The sequence below is a fragment of the Hypanus sabinus genome, chromosome 1 (genome assembly GCF_030144855.1).
Source record: "Hypanus sabinus isolate sHypSab1 chromosome 1, sHypSab1.hap1, whole genome shotgun sequence".
NCBI classification, from domain to species: Eukaryota; Metazoa; Chordata; class Chondrichthyes; order Myliobatiformes; family Dasyatidae; genus Hypanus; species Hypanus sabinus.
The window spans coordinates 90,189,847-90,208,902 of record NC_082706.1 but is presented as its reverse complement, the minus strand read 5'-3'; the positions used below and the strand labels follow the sequence as shown (position 1 = coordinate 90,208,902).

Genomic DNA, 19,056 nt, shown 5'->3' with positions numbered 1-19,056 from the left:
ACAACATTATTAAAAAAAAGTGGTTAAAATATTTTCAGTACAGTGCAGTGACTGAGGTAATAGAGGGTGGGGTTGGCTAACTAGAATGGTTGATCAAATTAACTGCTGGAGAGAACAAACTTAAAATGGCATGAAGTTTTTGTTTTAATAACCCTTTTGCGCTTTCCAGAGGAGCTTTGGAAAAGACAGTTTGCTAGGTAGATAGTATCTGCTATGATTTTTCCTGCCTGCTTCTTTGGCCCGGACTCTGTGCATTGTGAAACTGCATTACGTAAACAAAATGAGCTAAGTTTCAGTTTTCAATTGCACAGGAGTTCTGCAAAGAAGTGAAAGAAACAGACAAGACATTACAACACTTTTATGATTTAGTTCTTGGTGTGCTGAAGATTGAATTCCTTTTTGTTTAACAATGTTCTAAACTTGGATGATAAACTAATTTGAGTATTATTCCAAAGTTCACTTTTAACTGTAAACTTTTAATGGAGGTGATATGGGGGAGAGCTGGATTCCGCACTGGGTTGGGTGCTGGCTCCCTCCTGTCAGTGCTGCCTTCCAGTGTTTGCTCGGTGGAAGACAACCTGGATTACGTTCATCTGTGGCTGCACTCTTGCATGATGAAGAACTGCTGCAGGCTTGTTCTTGCAGAAACACAGCTCCAGGGCAACAGCCTATATACACCACCAATCTACAGGCCATGACACTTGGGGCTAGGGCTATATTTTTTCCATTGCATGTGTTTTCTGCTATCGTAACTGTGTTTTGCACCTTGGCCTCAGAGGAACGTTGTTTCATTTAGCTGTATTCATGTGTAGGGCTGGATGACATTTAAACTTGCACTTGAATTGTGGCATGTGCTTGATTGTTACTTGAGAGAAGAAAGAATTTGTATTTTGTACCTGGGCTTTATAGGCTTTTTTTTAGTGCTGTCTGGTCTTTGTTGTCTAAAGGGGGGGAGTTGGAAAGGTGTTTCAATAAACCTGGGTGGTGTTTTATAAATCACGAGAAGTTGATGTGTGAGTTTGTTGTCCCTTATTGCAAAAGGAATTGAGAACAAAAGTAGAGATGTTCAAGCTGTGTATTGCTCTGGTGCATTCATATCTCAAAACTGCATGGATCCAGTCCTCCACCCTAAGAATGCTGCACTTCCTCTATCACTGGGTCAGCTCGTTGGTTCCAGGACTGGAGCAATTATGCAGGCTGGTCTCTATTGTCAAGTTATAAGAAAAACAGTGAGGTGATCTCATTGATTAATACAATATTCTCTCAGGATCTGACAAATGTAGGGTTGATCTCATCTGATGTCATGTCTCAAACTAAGGCTCTAAATTTCATTGTAAGGAGTTAGGTATTCAGGACAGGCTGATGAACGTTTGGAATTGTCTTTCCTCGGTGACTGCTTATTCACTGAATACGTTCCAGGTAGATGTTGGTACATTAGGTAGATGTAAATGGAATCGGAGGTATGGCTTTGGTTCAGGAATGTTGTGTTGAGTTGGAAGATCAACTGCTTATGGACTGTCAAGGACCCCTACCATCCAGGTCATGCTGTCCTCTCCCTATTACCTTCAAGCATGAGGCACTGGAGCCTTGGGTCCCATACCACCAGGTTCAAGAACAGTTGTTACCCTACAATGATCAGGTTCCTGAACCAGTGTAGATAACTTCACTCACCACAACTCTGAACTGATTCTACAACCTACAGATTCACTTTGAAGGAAACTTTACAGCTCATATTTTAATTTAAAAAAAATATTTATTTGCACAATTCCTTTTGCACATTGTTTAAATGCCATTCTTTATGTGTTTATTTTCAAATTTGATTGTACTACTTTATCTTCTATTAAGGTAAATATGCTAACTAATTTTATTTATAAAGATAACAAAAATTGGAAATAACTGAGGGTACTTATATTTTAAGTGATTTAGGTCTTTAGTTTTAAGATTTTAACAAATGCAAGAACTTTACTTTCCACTAATTTCATGAAATAGCCTGTAATTTAAAAAAAAATTATTTCTGTACACCACACACACCTACCTGTTTATAAAGGCAATGATTAATTTTCCTTTAATTGATTTACAAGGTTGTAATCTAATCAGGGCTAGCTGGTAGCTGTAATTTTAATGTAATTTAATGTTCTCTGACCTCAAGGGATCAGAATGCTGTTAAGTATAATTACAATAGAGTTTTATCAGTTTGAGGCATTCTTTTGTATTTTGAAACAAATATTATTTCACAGGATAAACTTTATTTTCCATTAAGTTCTGGCAATACTTTTTCCCAGGGTTCTCTTTCCTGATAGAAGTGACTGCTTGGCTCAGTGGTGTCACTCTGAGATTCAATTTCGTTTTGCAAGGCACTTTTATGCAGTCTTGTTGGGGGTGGACGGGGTATTAAACTGATGAACTGTTTTTTGCAGGTGGCACTTTCATGTTTAGAAGAGCATATAGTTCTTTTATTTGCATCAATCCCACCAAACAAATTAATTGATCATTCTTTGCAGTAAAGTTAACTGCACTGTGTGCTACAGCACACCAATGCCTTTATTTTAACTTGCTATCCATTTTTGTATGAATATGGTGGAGTATTTTAAGTAATTTTTCTATGTGCAAGGCAAATTTAAATTGGTAGCCCAGACTTTGAGAGCACATGAAAAACAGCATAGAAATACAAGATCATACTTTCCTTGTTGACATCCATTGCAGAAGAATAGCTGTCAGTTTTCAATCTTTTAAAATCCATAAGAAAAAGGAGAATTGCAATGCAGGCCAAGACTAGCCACCTAAATGCATGTTATAACAAGAAATAAAGCACAAATTATCATGTAGTAGCCATTAGAAACCTAGCTAGAAGTAAAAGATGGTACTCTAAAGGAGACAATTTCAGCAGGAATTGAATATTGACTGCACAATGGAAACAGAAAATAGCTTTTTCTGAAAAGAAAAAATGACAGTATTCTGGTGTTAGAGATTCAGGAGTTATGGAATTGTATGAATACAGCAGATTAATTCATTTAAGACCCACACATCAGTTCTTAATGTAGTTATAGGCAGTGACGAGTTTGAAGTTAAAAGGACAGCTTTGCAAATAGAGCACAAGCTGGTGGCCCACTGCAGGGAGCTGGCTGCTTAGAGATGTTTTGAAAAGTGAAATGACCATGAGGCTGCTTTCTGGTATGCATCAGCCAAACATAAGATAATGGATGGGGTTATATTAATTAGTCTGTATCAAACCAGGCAGCTGTTGTCTAAGTTATTTGCACCATTGTAACAAGAGTTCAAGGAAGCTGGTGTTAATTTGGGGTGTCTTGAGCTCTCTATCCCCATTAACTATTAGATCTGTATAAATTACAGGACTTTGTCCCAGCAAAGGTGTTTGAACATTCAGAGATGCGTCTCATTGTGGATATGTATCTCAAATAGTCAGACTCACAATATTGACATCATTGTAACTATTGGAGTTGTATTGAATCATCTGTTGTTGTTACACTTGATCTTAAGGGTTTAGAAATGTGATGCCCCTGCTGCTGAAAAGCATTGCCATAACATGATACTACCTCCACCCTACTTTACAGTAGGGATGGTGTTATCTTGCTGATGGGCAATATTACATTTACATCACATTACCACTAGTGTTAATGCCAAAAGGTTCTACGTTAGTCTCATTTGACCACAAGATCATCTTCTGCATCTTTGCAGTATCTTCTAAGTGATGTTTTGAGAAGTCTTTGTGGGCGTGAACATTTTCTTTAGTGGTACGTATAGATTAAATCTAATACTGTGATTCTAATACTATGATCTTTGTATCCTCCCTGGCCACGAGTAATACCAGAAGATAGGAGGGTGGCAAATATTATTCCTTTGATCATGAATGGTAATGGGGAAATTCCTGGGATTTAAACTTGAGTGTTATTTCAGTGGTAGGCAAACTATTTGAGAGGATTGTTGGAGATAGTCTTTTTGAACATATAGGGAAGCATATTCTATTTAGAGATGGTCATCATTGCTTTGTAAAGGGCAGGGTCATGCCTCATTTAATTCTTTGAGGAAGTGACAAAATAAACTGAAGGTAGAGCAGTGAATGTAGTATATATGGATTTAATAAGGCATTTGACAATGATCCCCATGGAAGGCTCATTCATTAAGTCAGGAGGCATGGGATTCAGGCAGACCTAACTGCAGATTCAGAATTGGCTTGCCCACATAAAGAACATGACAATAGATGGAGTGTTTTCTGCCTGGAGGTTGGTGACCAGTGGTGTTTCACACGGATCTGTTTGGAGACCCCTGCTCTTTGATGTTTTTATGACATGGATAAGGAACTGAAAAGGTAGGTTAGTAAGTTTGCAAATTACACAAATGTTTATGGTGTTGTGGTTTGAATACATGAGTTATTGAATACATGATTGAAAGGACTGATTGGACTGTTGGACTTGTCCTCACTCTTTTGATTATGTTTCCTCAAGATAGAGATAAATGAGGTAGACAGAACATAGATCAGAACCCATTGAGAGTTCAATGTCTAGATGATAGCCTTGTGTATTTTGGGCTATGTACAAAGGTGGTAAATAGATGAGAGGTGCACATTATCTAATTAAATGCTGGAGGAAACCTGTTCCTCCTCCTCTAACTCCTGCTTTGTAAATAATTTTAAAATCTTTGTGTGAATGTTGGTATTTTGAACACTTGGGGTAAAATAGTGAACTTTGGTTTGTGATTTAAAAAGTCACCTTACCTGGTAGCTGTGGACTCAGCAAACAAATGAGTGCTGGGTTAGGACTTGAATCAGTGGTGCCCAACCCCTCGGTTAATAGTAAGGCTTCATGACATAAAAATGATTGGGGACCCCTGATTTAGATGAATCATAGAACAAATTTCATGTGTTTGTTGAGTTCATTTTGACTCAGCTGGATGCAATATGAAGCTGAATGTATATCAACTGGCTCTTGAGAGTGAAAACACACACAGATGATTCTAACGCTTTTCAGTTTGCTCATAGAGCTGTCATTAAGCACAACCTAACTCTGGATAAATTATACTATGCAAATTAGGTACTTCTGGTTCTTGTAAACTCTAATCATTCCACCACATGATCCATGATGAGAAGCATTTTGGATTACCTGACTAGCAGGAAGAAGGTTGAATTTAATGCAGATTTATGGTTTTGCAAATAAAGGTAAAAGTGCAAGGCCAAATTTTGAAATGAGGTTTTAAGATTCTGTTCCTTTTTCCCACTGTCATGTAGTACTGTAAATATTTTTATTATTCTGAACATCTTTTGTTTTATTCTGAATAAAATTTACTAGCCACTATTTTTAAAAAACTTAATGATTAATTTATCTCAATGATGGGCTTGTGGAAGTTGTGGTAAGGCAAGAGTTAAAGTCAACGTTCAGGCAAGGGTAGCTTGGGGCATTTGTTATCAAGTGAGACCACCGGAGACGCCTCTGCTTACAGCAGACGAGATATGTGGCGGGTGACTGTGGCAGTGTACTCAGGCCAGATAAGTGATACCCCTGTAGTGAGACTTTCCGAGAAAGGTCTTCCTAAAACGTAGCGTCCCTTTACACAATAAGGGTGTCAGAATCAGACGGGGTAGGAATAATGGAAGAATGTGAAATACACCCAACAATTGCTTTAAAAACTTCAAAATATCACCGGCCGTCTGTATCCAGCGATACTGGCCACGTGACAGATGCACTGCCACTTGGCTGGTCGGAGGACACACCACATGCCAATCAACATTTGGTCCCTCCCAACTAATCAATGCACACCTAAATTATTGGTCACCTTAATTGGATTATCTCACCCAGCCCCATGCTTTAAAAGGTGAGACTTGCCCTTGGCTAGCCCTCTCTTACAGACCAGCACATTGATTTATGTTTGTGAAGGTCTATCGTTTGCCCTGGTAAGGGAGCCACAGCTATCCAAGGTCAAGAGGGATAGCTGTTGTAGTGCTTTTCCCTTGTTCTTTGTTTGTGTAACCGTAACCTGTCCCCACAGCGCTTCCTGTGTATTGTAGTTGCTTGTGTTGACCTGACTTCCCCTTGTAAATAAATTTCTTATTATTAATACAGTGTGTGTCCAGGTCTCTACTGTTGAGACTCAAAGAACCAGTTATTTTCCATCACAACACCGTCCGCTTGAAGTTTTGATTGAGTGTTAGCACCTCAATTGTGAATGGTGATTGATTTTACAAGTAAGGAATTCAAACATACAGTTTACCAAATGGTCAATATCCATAACTGATGAGCCAATACTGTATAAAAATAGCAGTTTTCTGTCCTGACTTCGGAACAACATGGGTGGCATGGGTCATTCTGTTCTTTGTGCACAAGTAAAATATATGTTTGAAACGTAGGAGTGCGTGTGTTCTGGGCACAGTTATTATAGTCATTTTATTTTGTTATTGGCGATGAAATACTCATTTATTGGGATTCGTATTGGACAACTGGTGTGATATTAGCTGAATGAAATGGCCAGTGGGTTTCAATCCTTGAATTTTGATCATGATGTGCAGAAAAGATGTTACCAGGACTAAAGGGCCTGAGTTATAGAAAGAGGTTGACCAGACCCGGTCTTCATTTGTTGGAATGTAGGGTGATCTTAGATACAGGTTTAAAATTGAGAGGCATCACTATGGTTAATGGTAAGCCTTTTCCCCAGGGTAGGGGAGTCCAAGTCTAGGGGACGTAGATTAGGGTGTGTAGGGAAAGATTTAAAAGCGACTTGAGGGACAAGTTTCACACAGAGGCTGGTGAGTATGTAGAATGAGATGCCAGAAGTGGTTATGGCAAACACATTTAAGAAACTGTTGGATGGGGGGGAGGGTCAGGGTTTAGGGGGACATAAATTAAAAGCAGGAAATTATGATGAGTTGGGTGAGCACTGTGGTTGGCAAAGCCTCATTGGGCTGAAGGCCTGCATCTGTCTTATATTGCTCTCTGACTCCATACTTGAGTTTTAGGTTTAAGTTTTCAGGATTTAATTTTCTCTACGTAGCTTAACAGCAATTGCATAAACCTCTTTAGTCATGGAATTTGTGTTTTGTGGTTAATTTGAATGCGCTAACATGCATCTGTTTTCAAAGAGCAAAATAAAATACAAATGATCCAATAATTATTTAACTATGAGCTGTTACATGGTATTAAGAACAGTTTTTGTTTGCCTGTCTTTGAACATTGATGAAAACAAGAAATTGGTTGTGAATAACTGTTGTTGAAAAGATGAAAGAAGTATAATACTGACTAATATTGACAGATGGGTAAGATTCAAATCATAATCACTTGTAGTATCACGAAACACTTCGAGGTGAGGAGGGGTCAGTCCCGATTAGTGAAAGGAGCACTTTAGTTGACAATTATTTTCATTTCCATGGATTTTACCGGTTTATATATTTTAGGTCCAATTAATGACTCTAGTTTCAAATTCACATAAGGTGTTTTGCAGATATTCTAACCACTTTTTTACATGTGATTTGCTATGCTTACTGGGAATAAGTGAAGTAATGAGTAAAAATTGCAGCAAACTGATATTTTGTTAATGGATACTGGAGAAAACTCAGCAGGTCAGGCAGCATCTATGGAGAGGAATAAACAATTTGTTTAACCACTTGTTCACTAAAACTTTAACTTCACTAGAGAAAGCTCGGTGGTTCGTTTAGGAAATTCTGCACTCATTTTTTTTTCTTGGCTTCTAAACACTTAGAGGTGTGCTTCGATAACTTTTCACGAGCCAAGTATTTTCATGGGTTGAGGGATACAGTTGAATTTAGGAAATTAGGATTAGCTGGCTGAGCACTGTGGTTGGTGAGGACTTGTTTACTTTACAGAGGAGGCTTTGCGAGCATTTTTATAATGTCTTCAGTTCTTTTGAAGATCTCTTGCCTTGCAGAACTTGGGGAGCCTGCAGAACCTTTTGTACACTGGGATTGTAGCTTATTCTTGGAATCAGGCTGAGTATAATTAAAGCCATGTTTAGACCGGGAGGAGGCATTAATGTTGGTCTATTTTACCTGGTAGTGTACTTGGAGGGTTTTGTGGAAGTGTCACTGGTGGTTCAGTGCTTTGAAATGCCTGCTATAATCTATTGTCTGTGGAAGGAGGAAGATAGAAGTGCTGATGGCTGGTTTGTTGGGAACTTGGTAAAGGGTATTCTTGGAATACAGTCAGCCCTCCTTATCTGTGAGGGATTGGTTCCGGGAACCCTCGAGGATACCAAAATTCGTGGATGCTCAAGTCCCTTATTCAACCTGGCTCAATGCGGTGGATCTTAGGACCCAGCGGAACCCCAAACCTTGTTTAACCTGTCTCAGCACTGTGGAGATTAGGACTCGGTGGCAGAACTCTGAATCCGCAGTGTTTCTGTTCACAAAAATAATCATGATCACGATTGAAAATAAAGTGGAAATAATAAAGCGATTGGAAAAAGGTGAAACGCCATTGATCATAGGAAAAACATTAAGCTATGTTGGTCAACAATCAGAACAATTTTAAAGGATAAAGTGAGAAAGGCTCTGCCCCGATGAAAGCTACAATTATTACTAAGCAATGCAGTGGTTTAATTATTGGGTTTTGGGGTTTTGATCCTCCACATCAACCCGGCATGGTGGAGAGCGCACTTGGAAGCAATCTGTCACTAGATTGAACTCGGGAAAATCCGTTCCCGAGCCCGGCACTGAAACATACATTTTTAAGTGTTTTATATGCATAGAAAGGTAAAATATATACTATATACTAAGACAAATGTTTGACTAACTGACGCTAAATAATACCGGATGTACCTGTTCTGACTTACTTAGTAAGAGAACTTCCGATTTTTTTCAATCCCGAAACACGATAACCCACGTTCATCCTCCCATATACTTTAACTAATCTCTAGATTAATTATAATACCTAATACAATGTAGATGCTATGTAAAATAGTTGTTATACTGCATTGTTTAGGAAATAATGACAATAAAAAAATGTCTGTACATGCTCAAACAACAAGTGCTGGAAGAGCGCTTCTGTGTTTTCACGATTCATGGTTGGTTGAATTTGTGCTTTCGGAATTCACGGATAAGGAGAGCTGACTGTACTATTTCCCTGATGTTTTCTGGAGGTAGGGTTGTAATTTAGCATAAGACCTATTTTCTTGTACACTTGATTGAATAGATCATTTAATATTTTGGATTCTTGAGTCTGTATAAAAGCAGGTGTTAACTGCATACTGTAGACTGATAATAAAGAAGGTTGCATAGTTTTCCATTGGTCCCCTAGGATGGCTCCACTCCTTAGTGGAGCTTGTTGGAGGTGAGGAAGATTGGAGCTCTACCTCTCAGTAAACAGATGTTGTGTAAAATCATGATGCTGCTTCCTACCTTTCTCATGAAGTCATTGATATACAAGTCAATGGTATCTCTTGATGGACAGAATCTACACCAAGTTGGAGGAACTTTCCTGCCACTAGACAGAATAGTAGTGTTTCTTTATAACTGTCCCTAGAACAGAAGTATAACTCCTGATTACTAGAATTATATTTCTTCCTGAATAAAGCGATGATATTGCCTCTGAGGTTCAATGACCTGCACTCATTTCCCTGAAGGAAGATGGGCTGTGAATTTGTGCCTGGAAGTTTCCAAGTATTCAATTTTAGACTGTCAGCATTAATAGCATTTGCTGCTGGTTTTAGTGGTCAGTAGCAGCTCTGGAAACTATTTGACTTAAAGGCAAAAGCAGAGGTTGGGGACAAACTTGTTTAGTAAGGGGAAGGTTGCTAGAATTTTTTTCCCTCTGATTTAATTGCTGCGCCACTCTTTTGAGGCATGTAAGTACATAGACATGGATGCAGAGAACATTACAGCACAGCTTTGGCCCCCAATGTTTTGCTAACCCTTTAACCTACTCAATCATTCTATCCCTTCCTTTCGACATTGCCTCTGTTTTGATCATCCATGTGCCTATCTAAGAGTTTCTTAAATGTTTGTAGAGTGTTTGCCTCTACCACCATCCACAGCAGTGCATTCCATGTACTCACCACTCAGTGCTTTCTTTAAAAAAAAGTGTTCCTCTGACATCTCTCCTATACTTTCCTCTAATCACTTTAAAATTATGTCTCCTGCTATTGGCCATTTCTGCCCCAAGGGAAAGTCTCTGGCTGTCCACTAACAGAGTAATATTTCCAGCTGCAGCAAAACCTACAAGTATGGTAAGCAGTGAGGAGTGTGGGGAGGGAGTTGAAGTAGAGTACAGGAGGAAATTAACGTGAGAATGGCGAAATTTCATACTGGGACAGCTGATCCACTTTGTATCCACATCTGATGCACGTTGTCATGGTATAAGACCATAGAACAAGGAGCAAAATTAGGACGTTTGACCTACTGAGTCTGCTTTGCCATTCCATCATGTCCGGTTTATTATCACTTTCAACTCCATTCTCCTGCCTTCACACCGTAATCATTGACACTCTTACTAATCAATAACCTATCACCCTCCACTTTAAATATGCCCAATACCTTGGCCTCCACAGTCATCTGCAGCATTGAATTTCACTGATTCGGCACCCTCTGGCTATAGAAGTTCCACCTCCTCTCCGTTCTAAGTGGATGTCCTTCTGGTCTGAGACTTCCCTCCTATAGGAAACATCCTCTCTGCATCCACATCTAGACCTTTCAATATTCCGTAGGTTTCAATGAGATCCCTCCCTTATTCTTCTAAACTTCAGCAAGTATGGGCCCAGAGCCATCAAACGTTCCACCTATGTTAACCCTTTTGTTCCCAGGATTATTTTAAAGCTGTCCAGTCCCAGTGCTCCTAAAGTGCATGTAGGAGCCCTGTCTTTGAAAGTAGATGGGCATGGTTAGGGAAGCCTGTTTAATCAAGGGAGTCATGGAAGGTAAAGAAGGAAAATGAGGCTGAGCATGTATGAACCAGGTTCCGCTACCCAGTTCCCTCTATGTGCTACTTCATTACACTGTCCTCACAGCTTTAATGCCAGTGCATTTCACGTCAGACTTTTCTGAACAAAGTTTCAGCTGCCACTTATCTACCTGTTAGGGAAAAATGTACAAAGATTAGATTAGCTTTATTTGTCATAAGTCCATGGAAACATACAATGAAATGCATTATTTGTGTCAAATCAGCAAGGATTGTGTTGGTGTCACCAATGTAACATTCCCACAACTTACTAACTCTAACTGTATGTCTTTTTGGAATGTTGGAGGAAACCGGAGCACCCAGAGGAAATCCAAGTGGTCACGAGAGAACTTACAAACTGCTTATGGACAGTGGCGGCAATTGAACCATAATCTTACCACTGGTGTAGTAATAGCATTACGCTACCATTTCACCCTACTAGGCAAAGCTTCTTTAAGCAGATTATATGATTTCAAATTCATTGCTTTTAGGAGCTGATATAGAATTGATAGACTAGGATAATTGCTGCCTCTGTCAGAACAGTTTTATGATTCTATGAATTAAATAAAAGCCATTCTGAACAGAAAACTACTTGCCGTTATTAAAACATTGATTCTGTCTACTTCCCCTACCATATTTGTCAGTTTTAAACTGGTGTGTATTAGCTTGTAACGGTGTTGAAGATGCACCACTTTAACAGAAATTCTTTTTAAAAACAAAAGGTTATGTGATAGCAATGATAAACAGAGCGGAGAATGAGTAATACCATTTGAAGCCAGAATATGAAAGATATTATATTTCCTGTTCTTCTCCTTCACAGAAATTCTTGGAACAATTTTTCTAGAAAACTACCTTCTATTCTCCCGAGGGGTGGCTATGTTTGAAGAATGAGAAAATTATAAAAGATTGGAGCTTGGAAGAAAACTAGTTTGCAGCAGGTTTCCAAGACTGGACCCTCTGATAGAGGTGTGGAGGAAAAATGAGCTTGCATCGCAATCAGCAAGTAGACTCGGACCGTGACTTGCAGTCCTCTGCATCCTCAGTCAGTTTACCCTCAGTTAAAAAGGCACCAAAGAAACGTCGCCTGTCACTTGGATCTCTATTTCGAAGAAAAAGAGAGTCGAAGCAAAAGTCCAGGGACTTAAATGGGGGAGTTGATGGAATTGCAAGTATTGAAAGTTTTCATTCCGAAATCTGTCATGACAAGAACTCAATATTGTCAACCAGTGGCTTGTCTGAAAGTGGGACTATGTCCACTGACAAACAAAGTGGAGACTTTCTTGAATGCCCTCTGTGCCTTTTGCGTCAACCTAAGGATAAATTCCCGGACATTATGACATGCCACCACAGGTCATGTGGAGATTGCTTGCGGCAGTACTTGCGAATTGAGATCTCGGAAAGTAGGGTTAATATCAGCTGCCCAGAGTGTACTGAGAAATTCAATCCCCATGATATACAGTTGATTTTAAACGATGATTTGCTGATGGAAAAATATGAGGAGTTTATGCTACGCCGTTGGTTGGTGGCAGATCCAGACTGCAGATGGTGTCCTGCTCCTGATTGTGGGTAAGGAAAAACATGTAATTTTAAGCTCATCTGAGAGGTGGGAGCTAGGTGAGGGGGAGAAGGGAGGGGCGATTATTGATTTATATGAACTTTCATTTTCATGTGTTTCCAAATATTCTTGTCAAATTTCTGAGTATGTTATCAAACCTTTACGGGGAAATTAAGTGAAGTACACTGAGTACCCATTTAATTAGATGCAGGAATGGAACCTGGTTTCGCCTTCTGCTACTGTAGCCCATCCATTTCAAGGTTTGATATGTTCCACATTCAGAGATACTGTGCTGCACAGCACTGTTATTTGAGTTACTGTGAGCTTGAACCAGTATAACCATTCTCCTCTAACCTCTCTCACAAGGTATTTTCACCCACAGAACTGCCGATAACTGGATCGTTTTTTTTTGCGCCAACTTGAGAGACTGCGTGCATGAAAATACCAGGGTATTAGCAGTTTCTGAGAAACTCAGACCATCTGGTCTGGCACTAACAATCATTTTCATGTTTATAGTGACTTCAGTCACATTTCTACCCCATTCTGATGTTTAGTCTGAACAACAACTGAACCCTTTGACTATGTCAGCCTGCTTTTGTATATTGGATTCCTGCCATGTGATTGGCCGATTAGATATTTGCATTAACGAGCAAGAGTACAGGTGTACCTAATAAAGTGGCTACTGAAGATATATTCAGATTCAGTTTATTGTTATTTATAACCACAAATACAATGCAGTTAAAAATGAGACAACGTTCTCTGGAATGATATCACGAAAAAGCACAAAACAGACCACACAAGAAAAACCACATTACGATTGGTAATCCCCAATCCAGAGTCTGGAGAGGCTGCTGCGTATTAATATCGCGCTACCGTCTTAGCATGTTCCCCGGAAAGGAACTACAAACCCATCAGCCAAAACTAAAGCTACAAGACCTACACAAAACCACATAGTTACATATAGTTTCAACAGTGCAGACAATACCATAATTGATAAAAGAGTAACTGACAAAAGACCACGTAATTATAACACATAGTTTCAACAGTGCAAAGCAATACCGTAATCTGATAAAGAGCAGTCCATGGCACGGTTTAAAAGAGAGTCTCAAAGTCCCTACAGCCCATCATCTCACGCAGATGATAGAAGGAAGAAAAACTCTTCCTGCCATGAACCTCCAGCAGCGCAGCTTCCCGATGCAGCACTTTGGGAGTCCCGATGACAGCCAACTCTGAGTCTGTCTGAAAACTTCGAGCCTCCGACCAGCCCTCCGACACTGAGCACCGAGCACCGTCTCTGCCGAGCGCTTCAACCCTGACACTGGCTGCCAAGCAACAGGCAAAGCCGAGGATTCGAGGCCTTCCTCCCAGAGATTTTTCCGACCGCACAGTAGCAGCGGCAGCGAAACAGGCATTTCAGAAGTTTCACCAGATGTTCCTCTGTGCTTCACACGTCCGTCTCCATCAAATCAGGATTGTTTAGGGCTCCCTACTTGACAGATTACAGATATTCATCCCGGAGTGGCCACTGCATGCTGCATCGCGCCGCCATCTTGAAGTGAGATATATTCCATTTTCACCTAGAAGAATTTAAATAGAAATACTTTTGCAAGCTTCTACTGCTGCTCTAGTATTAAACATATTCCTTTAGTTTATTATAATTTAATTATTTGGCCACAAACTAATATACTTCACAGGCATCAAGATTTGAAACCTGGAACTCTGGTCAAAAACACATTTCTAGCAGAACAGTTTTATTGACTCAAATGTTTAAATTTGATTGAAATATTATGAAAATTGTTCTTGCCCACATGACTTCATAATTCTTTTTTTGAGTGAGTGTCTTCTCATAAAATTTGTGTCTGGGTTGAATTTTGTAGCATTAAAAAAAAATTAGTGGGGGATGATGATAAGAGTTAAAACAGGCTCTGAATCACTGTACAATCTATCAGATTAACTTGTGTTGCTTACTGTTAAGGTGCTTCGAAATACACTGAAGGTGCTGAACATTTTCAGAGGTTTTAACCAAGCAAGAGTATGTAACCTATTAAAATAGGTTTCATGGGTATGCTTTAATTTTTACAATGCTCTCTCTTTAACATAAAATAGCAGCATTCTTATTGCACACCCAGTTAACTCGTTACCAATCTGAAACGGCTCAGAGACATTTCATAATGTGCATTTTTTTTTACTGGGAAGATGAGTTCAGAAGCAGATGTCCCAAGAGTGTGGTTCTCATGAATCTTCTCTGGATCCTCTTCAATGCCAACTCATCCTTTTTTTAAGGAATCAGCCCACAAAGTGTGGGATAAACTAGCTTTTGAATATGTGAATTACAAATTTTCAATCTGTAGAAGAAGAAATGTGACTTGGTATTGGACTCTGATCCATTATCCATTTCTTGTGTAGGAAACTTTCCGTTTCTTCCTTGCAAAATGGGTGCAGTGTGAAGTTTCTTGCATTTTTCTCCCATTTGCCACTGACTTAATCTTGTGCATAGTTTTTTTATGGACTCAATCCTCATCACTTTGCATTGTATTGTTTAGTCTTGTATCATAAATCTTGTGAAACCCAACTCAGTAACATGGATTTTTTTTTACAATGAATTGGTACTGGACTGTCAGCATTGTTTCACCTAAGGTAACCTGCAAATTATCCATTGGTTTTCTATCCTTTATACAACTCTCTCCCCCTAGTGTATGACTTCATCTGAACACTTTATGTGACTACATTAAGGGGGCATAGTTGACATTGAGGAATGCTATCAAGGCTTGCAGTGGGATCCAGACCAGCTGGAAAAACAGCAGATGGAATTTAATGCAGATAGGTGTGAGGTGTTGCATTTTATAAGGGCATCCAGGATAGGATTAACAAAATGAATGGTAGGGCACCAAGGAGCATGGTAGAAAGAGGGATCTGGGAGTACAGATGCTTAATTCCTTGTAAGTGGCATCATAGGTAGATATGGTCATAAAGAGAGCTTTTGGCACATTGGTCTTCAGAAATCAGAGTATTGAGAACAGCAATAGGGATGTTATGTTGAAGTTATATAAGAATTGGTGAGGCTTAATGTGGAGTATTGTGTGCAGTTCTGCTGACAGCATTTACAGGAAAAATATCATAAGATTGAAAGGGTACAAAGTAAATTTACAAGGATGTTGCCGAGGCTCAAGGATCTGAGTTAGAGAGAAAAGTTGAACAGGTTAGGGTTTTATTCCCTGGAGCAAAGGAGAATGAGGGGAGATTTGATAGAGGTATACAAAATTATGAAGGGTATAGATAGGGTAAATGCAAGCATGCTTTTTCCTCTGAAGTTAGGTGAAATTAGAAGAAGAGCTCATAGGTTAAGGGTGAAAGGGGAACTTTGGAACAAACTGCCAGCGGAAGTGGTGCATGCAGGTTCAGTTACATCATTTAACAGAAGTATGGTAGGTACATGGATGGGAGGGGTTTGGAAGACTATGGTCCAGGTGCAGGTCAATGGGGCTCAGCAGAATAACATTTCAGCACAGGTTAGATTGGATAAAGGACCTGTTTCTGTGCTGCAGTGTTCACTGACTCTGACTCTTAACATTTATGCAGCATATTAACATTCCCTTTGAAATTCCAGATATATAACTCACTTTATTTACCCTGTTCTTATGCAGTGGTTTAGCAACCTTTGTGCTGAAATTAGGAAGTGTTAAGCCTTTCATCCCTGTCCTTTTAAAGTTCTTGTTTCTAGCATAAAGCTTGATGTATTCTTCACTTTAAACACGCAGTTTAGTAATTTAAATGAGTTAGAGTAAATGTATTCCTTTTGCCCAAAAAGCAGCTGCAAAGTAATTTTGGTAATATTCATAAACAAGGTTCATTATCGTTCTTCATCCGATAGATCTGGTTTTAGATCAGAAAGTCCTGAGGCTCTTCACTTAGTTAACTTAATTCCATACTCTCAACCCAATCTCCAAGAAAATTATTAATCCTCTTATTAAAATATTTAATGTATTAAACTTTCAAGATTTGTTTGCAGTTAAAAATCATTTTTTAAAATGTGTTTTTCTCATTTTAATTTGTAGGACACAGTGAAAAGCATGATGGATTAAATTTGAGCCACATGCAATGCAGGGACCAGTCCTGCTCAGGAATGAGTATTTGTAGTTGGGTAAAGTTAACTTGAAAAACATGAATCGGTAATAGGTGGTTTGCTGGATGGATTACAGATGTTAACCTCTGAGAAGCATTTCAGTATTAATGAAATTCAAGAGTCTAAAATGAATATTAAAGATACAGCAGTTTGATATATAAAATCCTTTCAGAAATTAATCTGATTTTTACATGGCGGAGTCGTTTGACTTTTTATATGATTATAAACTCTGCAGTTCATAAAACCTAAATAAAATTCAGTTTAATGTTATCAATTTGCTAATCTAAATATACTTCATATTTTTGTAGAGGATTAGATTTAAGCATAAATTACATTAAATTTTTATTTTAAGATTCATTTTCTTGCAGGTATTCACAGTAGAACAGATATTCAATAGAATCAATGAAAAGCTACACACAAAGACGGACAAACAACCATTGTGCAAAAGATTCCAAATTGTGCAAATACAAAAAGGAAAATACAGTGGATTCCAGTTAATTGGGACACATCAGGACCAGTAGATTTTGGCCCAATAAAGTGGTTATGTCAATTAGCCAAAGTTTCATGGAAATAGTTAAAAAGATTATTAAAAACAGGAACAAATTATATATTTAAACGAAATGCAGAATAAATTAGAACACTGTCAATAGTAGTACAGTAGTATAACACTGTTCTGGATCCTAATTGTTATCAATGGAGGAATTCATCCATTGTACACTGCCATGTTCTTTTGATTGACTGTAAATGAATAAAATAACATGCTAGTTAGAAACGGTTCAGCAATGGTCTCCTGCTCCAATTAAGCAGCATAGTGTCCCAAATAAACAAAGGGAATTTTGGTAATTTTCTCAATTAAGATTTGTTCTTTAAGAGTTGTCTCAAATACATGACTAGCTCAATTAACCATTGGCCCAATTGATTGAATCCATTGTAATAGTAATAATTAATATTGAGAACATCAGTTCTCCACATGCTCACTGTGGCTTGTTTGCTTTCAGTGGTCACAAGCTAGATTTTAAGAAAAATGTTTTAGGTGTGAGCATCAAATGTTGTACCCCAATTTGAGTTCATTAATAGATTCAGACTTTAAATGCAGATGAACACTTAATTCGACAGTTATTTTCTCTACCCTCATGAATATTTCCTGTGTATGTTGATGAAAACCTGAGTTTGTATTTTATGGCTCAAGGTGATCTCCTATTCACATGACAGTACTTCATTTAGAACATCATCAATGTACACTTAATGTTAAAGAATACAATAATTCTCAATATTGATAATATAAGGATTCTCAGTATTAATGAAATAACACCTATTAACAATAAATGATATTATTTCATTAATATTGAGAGTGCCTTGTTGCTAAGTTCAATTGTGATTTCACCTGGAAAAAAATAGGAGTTAGTTTCTTTGTGTAAAGAGGACAACTGTTTATCTATTTTCTAAGTGGGAAATCTGATTTTTTTTTACATAGAAGGAACACTAAACAGTGCCATCAGAGGATATGATTCACATTGTTTTGGAATTCATTGAGGTTGGGAGGCAAGAGTACATTGTATTGGGAGTTGTTTCCTTTAATTATAGAAGGGCTAAATCACCTGATTTCCACAGTTTGTGCTTTTAGCTCAAATCCTTAGTGTGATTAAAATATTTTTAAAAAAATGTAATATACACTGCAACATGTAAGCATGAATAAATTTGCACTCAATGGCCACTTTATTAATAAACTACTAGAGTGTAGCCTGATGTGGTCTTTGCTGCTGTAGCCATCCACTTCAAAGTTCAACATGTCTGTTCAGAGATATTACTACACTGGCGCAGAGGAAAATGTGATTATTTGAGTTACAGTCACCTTCCTGTCAGCTTGAATCAGTCTGGTCATTCCCTTCTGACCTCTCTCGTTAACAAGGCATTTTTGCCCACAGAACCCATTGAATATTTTCCTGTATTGTGCACCATTCTTTGTAGAGACTGTTGTGCTTGAAAATCCCAGGTGATCATCAGTTTCTGACTTACTCAAATCAGGCCATTTGGCACCAACAGTTCCACGGTCAAAGTCACTTCGATCGCATTTCTTCCTCATTCTGATGTTTGAACAACAACTGAACCTCTTGACCACATCTACATTTATACATTGAGTTGTTCCCATATGTTTGGCTGATTAGATATTTGCATTAATGACCAGGTGTACCTAATAAAGTGGCCACAACATTTTGTGATTATTCAGCCATTGAAATAATGGCAACAATGTAGCATTCACTTTGTCAAATATACAGCCCTACTGAGTGTATGGACACCTATATTTATGCCTCCAAATATATCAACCTTTTTGTGCTAATTGAAATTCCATGGTACATCAGGCTGCACGTAATTGCTCGATCTATTTCCCAAGTGAAGCCCAAATTGTCCTACATAAATGTTGGCATTTTTTTGGTTTTGTTAGCTATATATTCCTGATTCCCTGCATATGTTCATCTTAAGGTATT

General features: G+C 38.4%; 1 protein-coding gene across 3 annotated transcripts in view; it reads left to right on the top strand.

The window, feature by feature from the left end:
* rnf19a (ring finger protein 19A, RBR E3 ubiquitin protein ligase) overlaps positions 1 to 19,056 on the top strand; it is a 73,833-nt gene that overhangs the window by 25,530 nt on the left and 29,247 nt on the right. For all 3 annotated transcript variants that reach the window (XM_059971741.1, XM_059971751.1, XM_059971732.1), the window contains exon 2: positions 11,713 to 12,458. In XM_059971741.1, coding sequence (XP_059827724.1) covers positions 11,872 to 12,458 — 587 coding nt within the window. In that variant the 5' untranslated portion in view covers positions 11,713 to 11,871. The remainder of the gene's footprint in view (positions 1 to 11,712; positions 12,459 to 19,056) is intronic.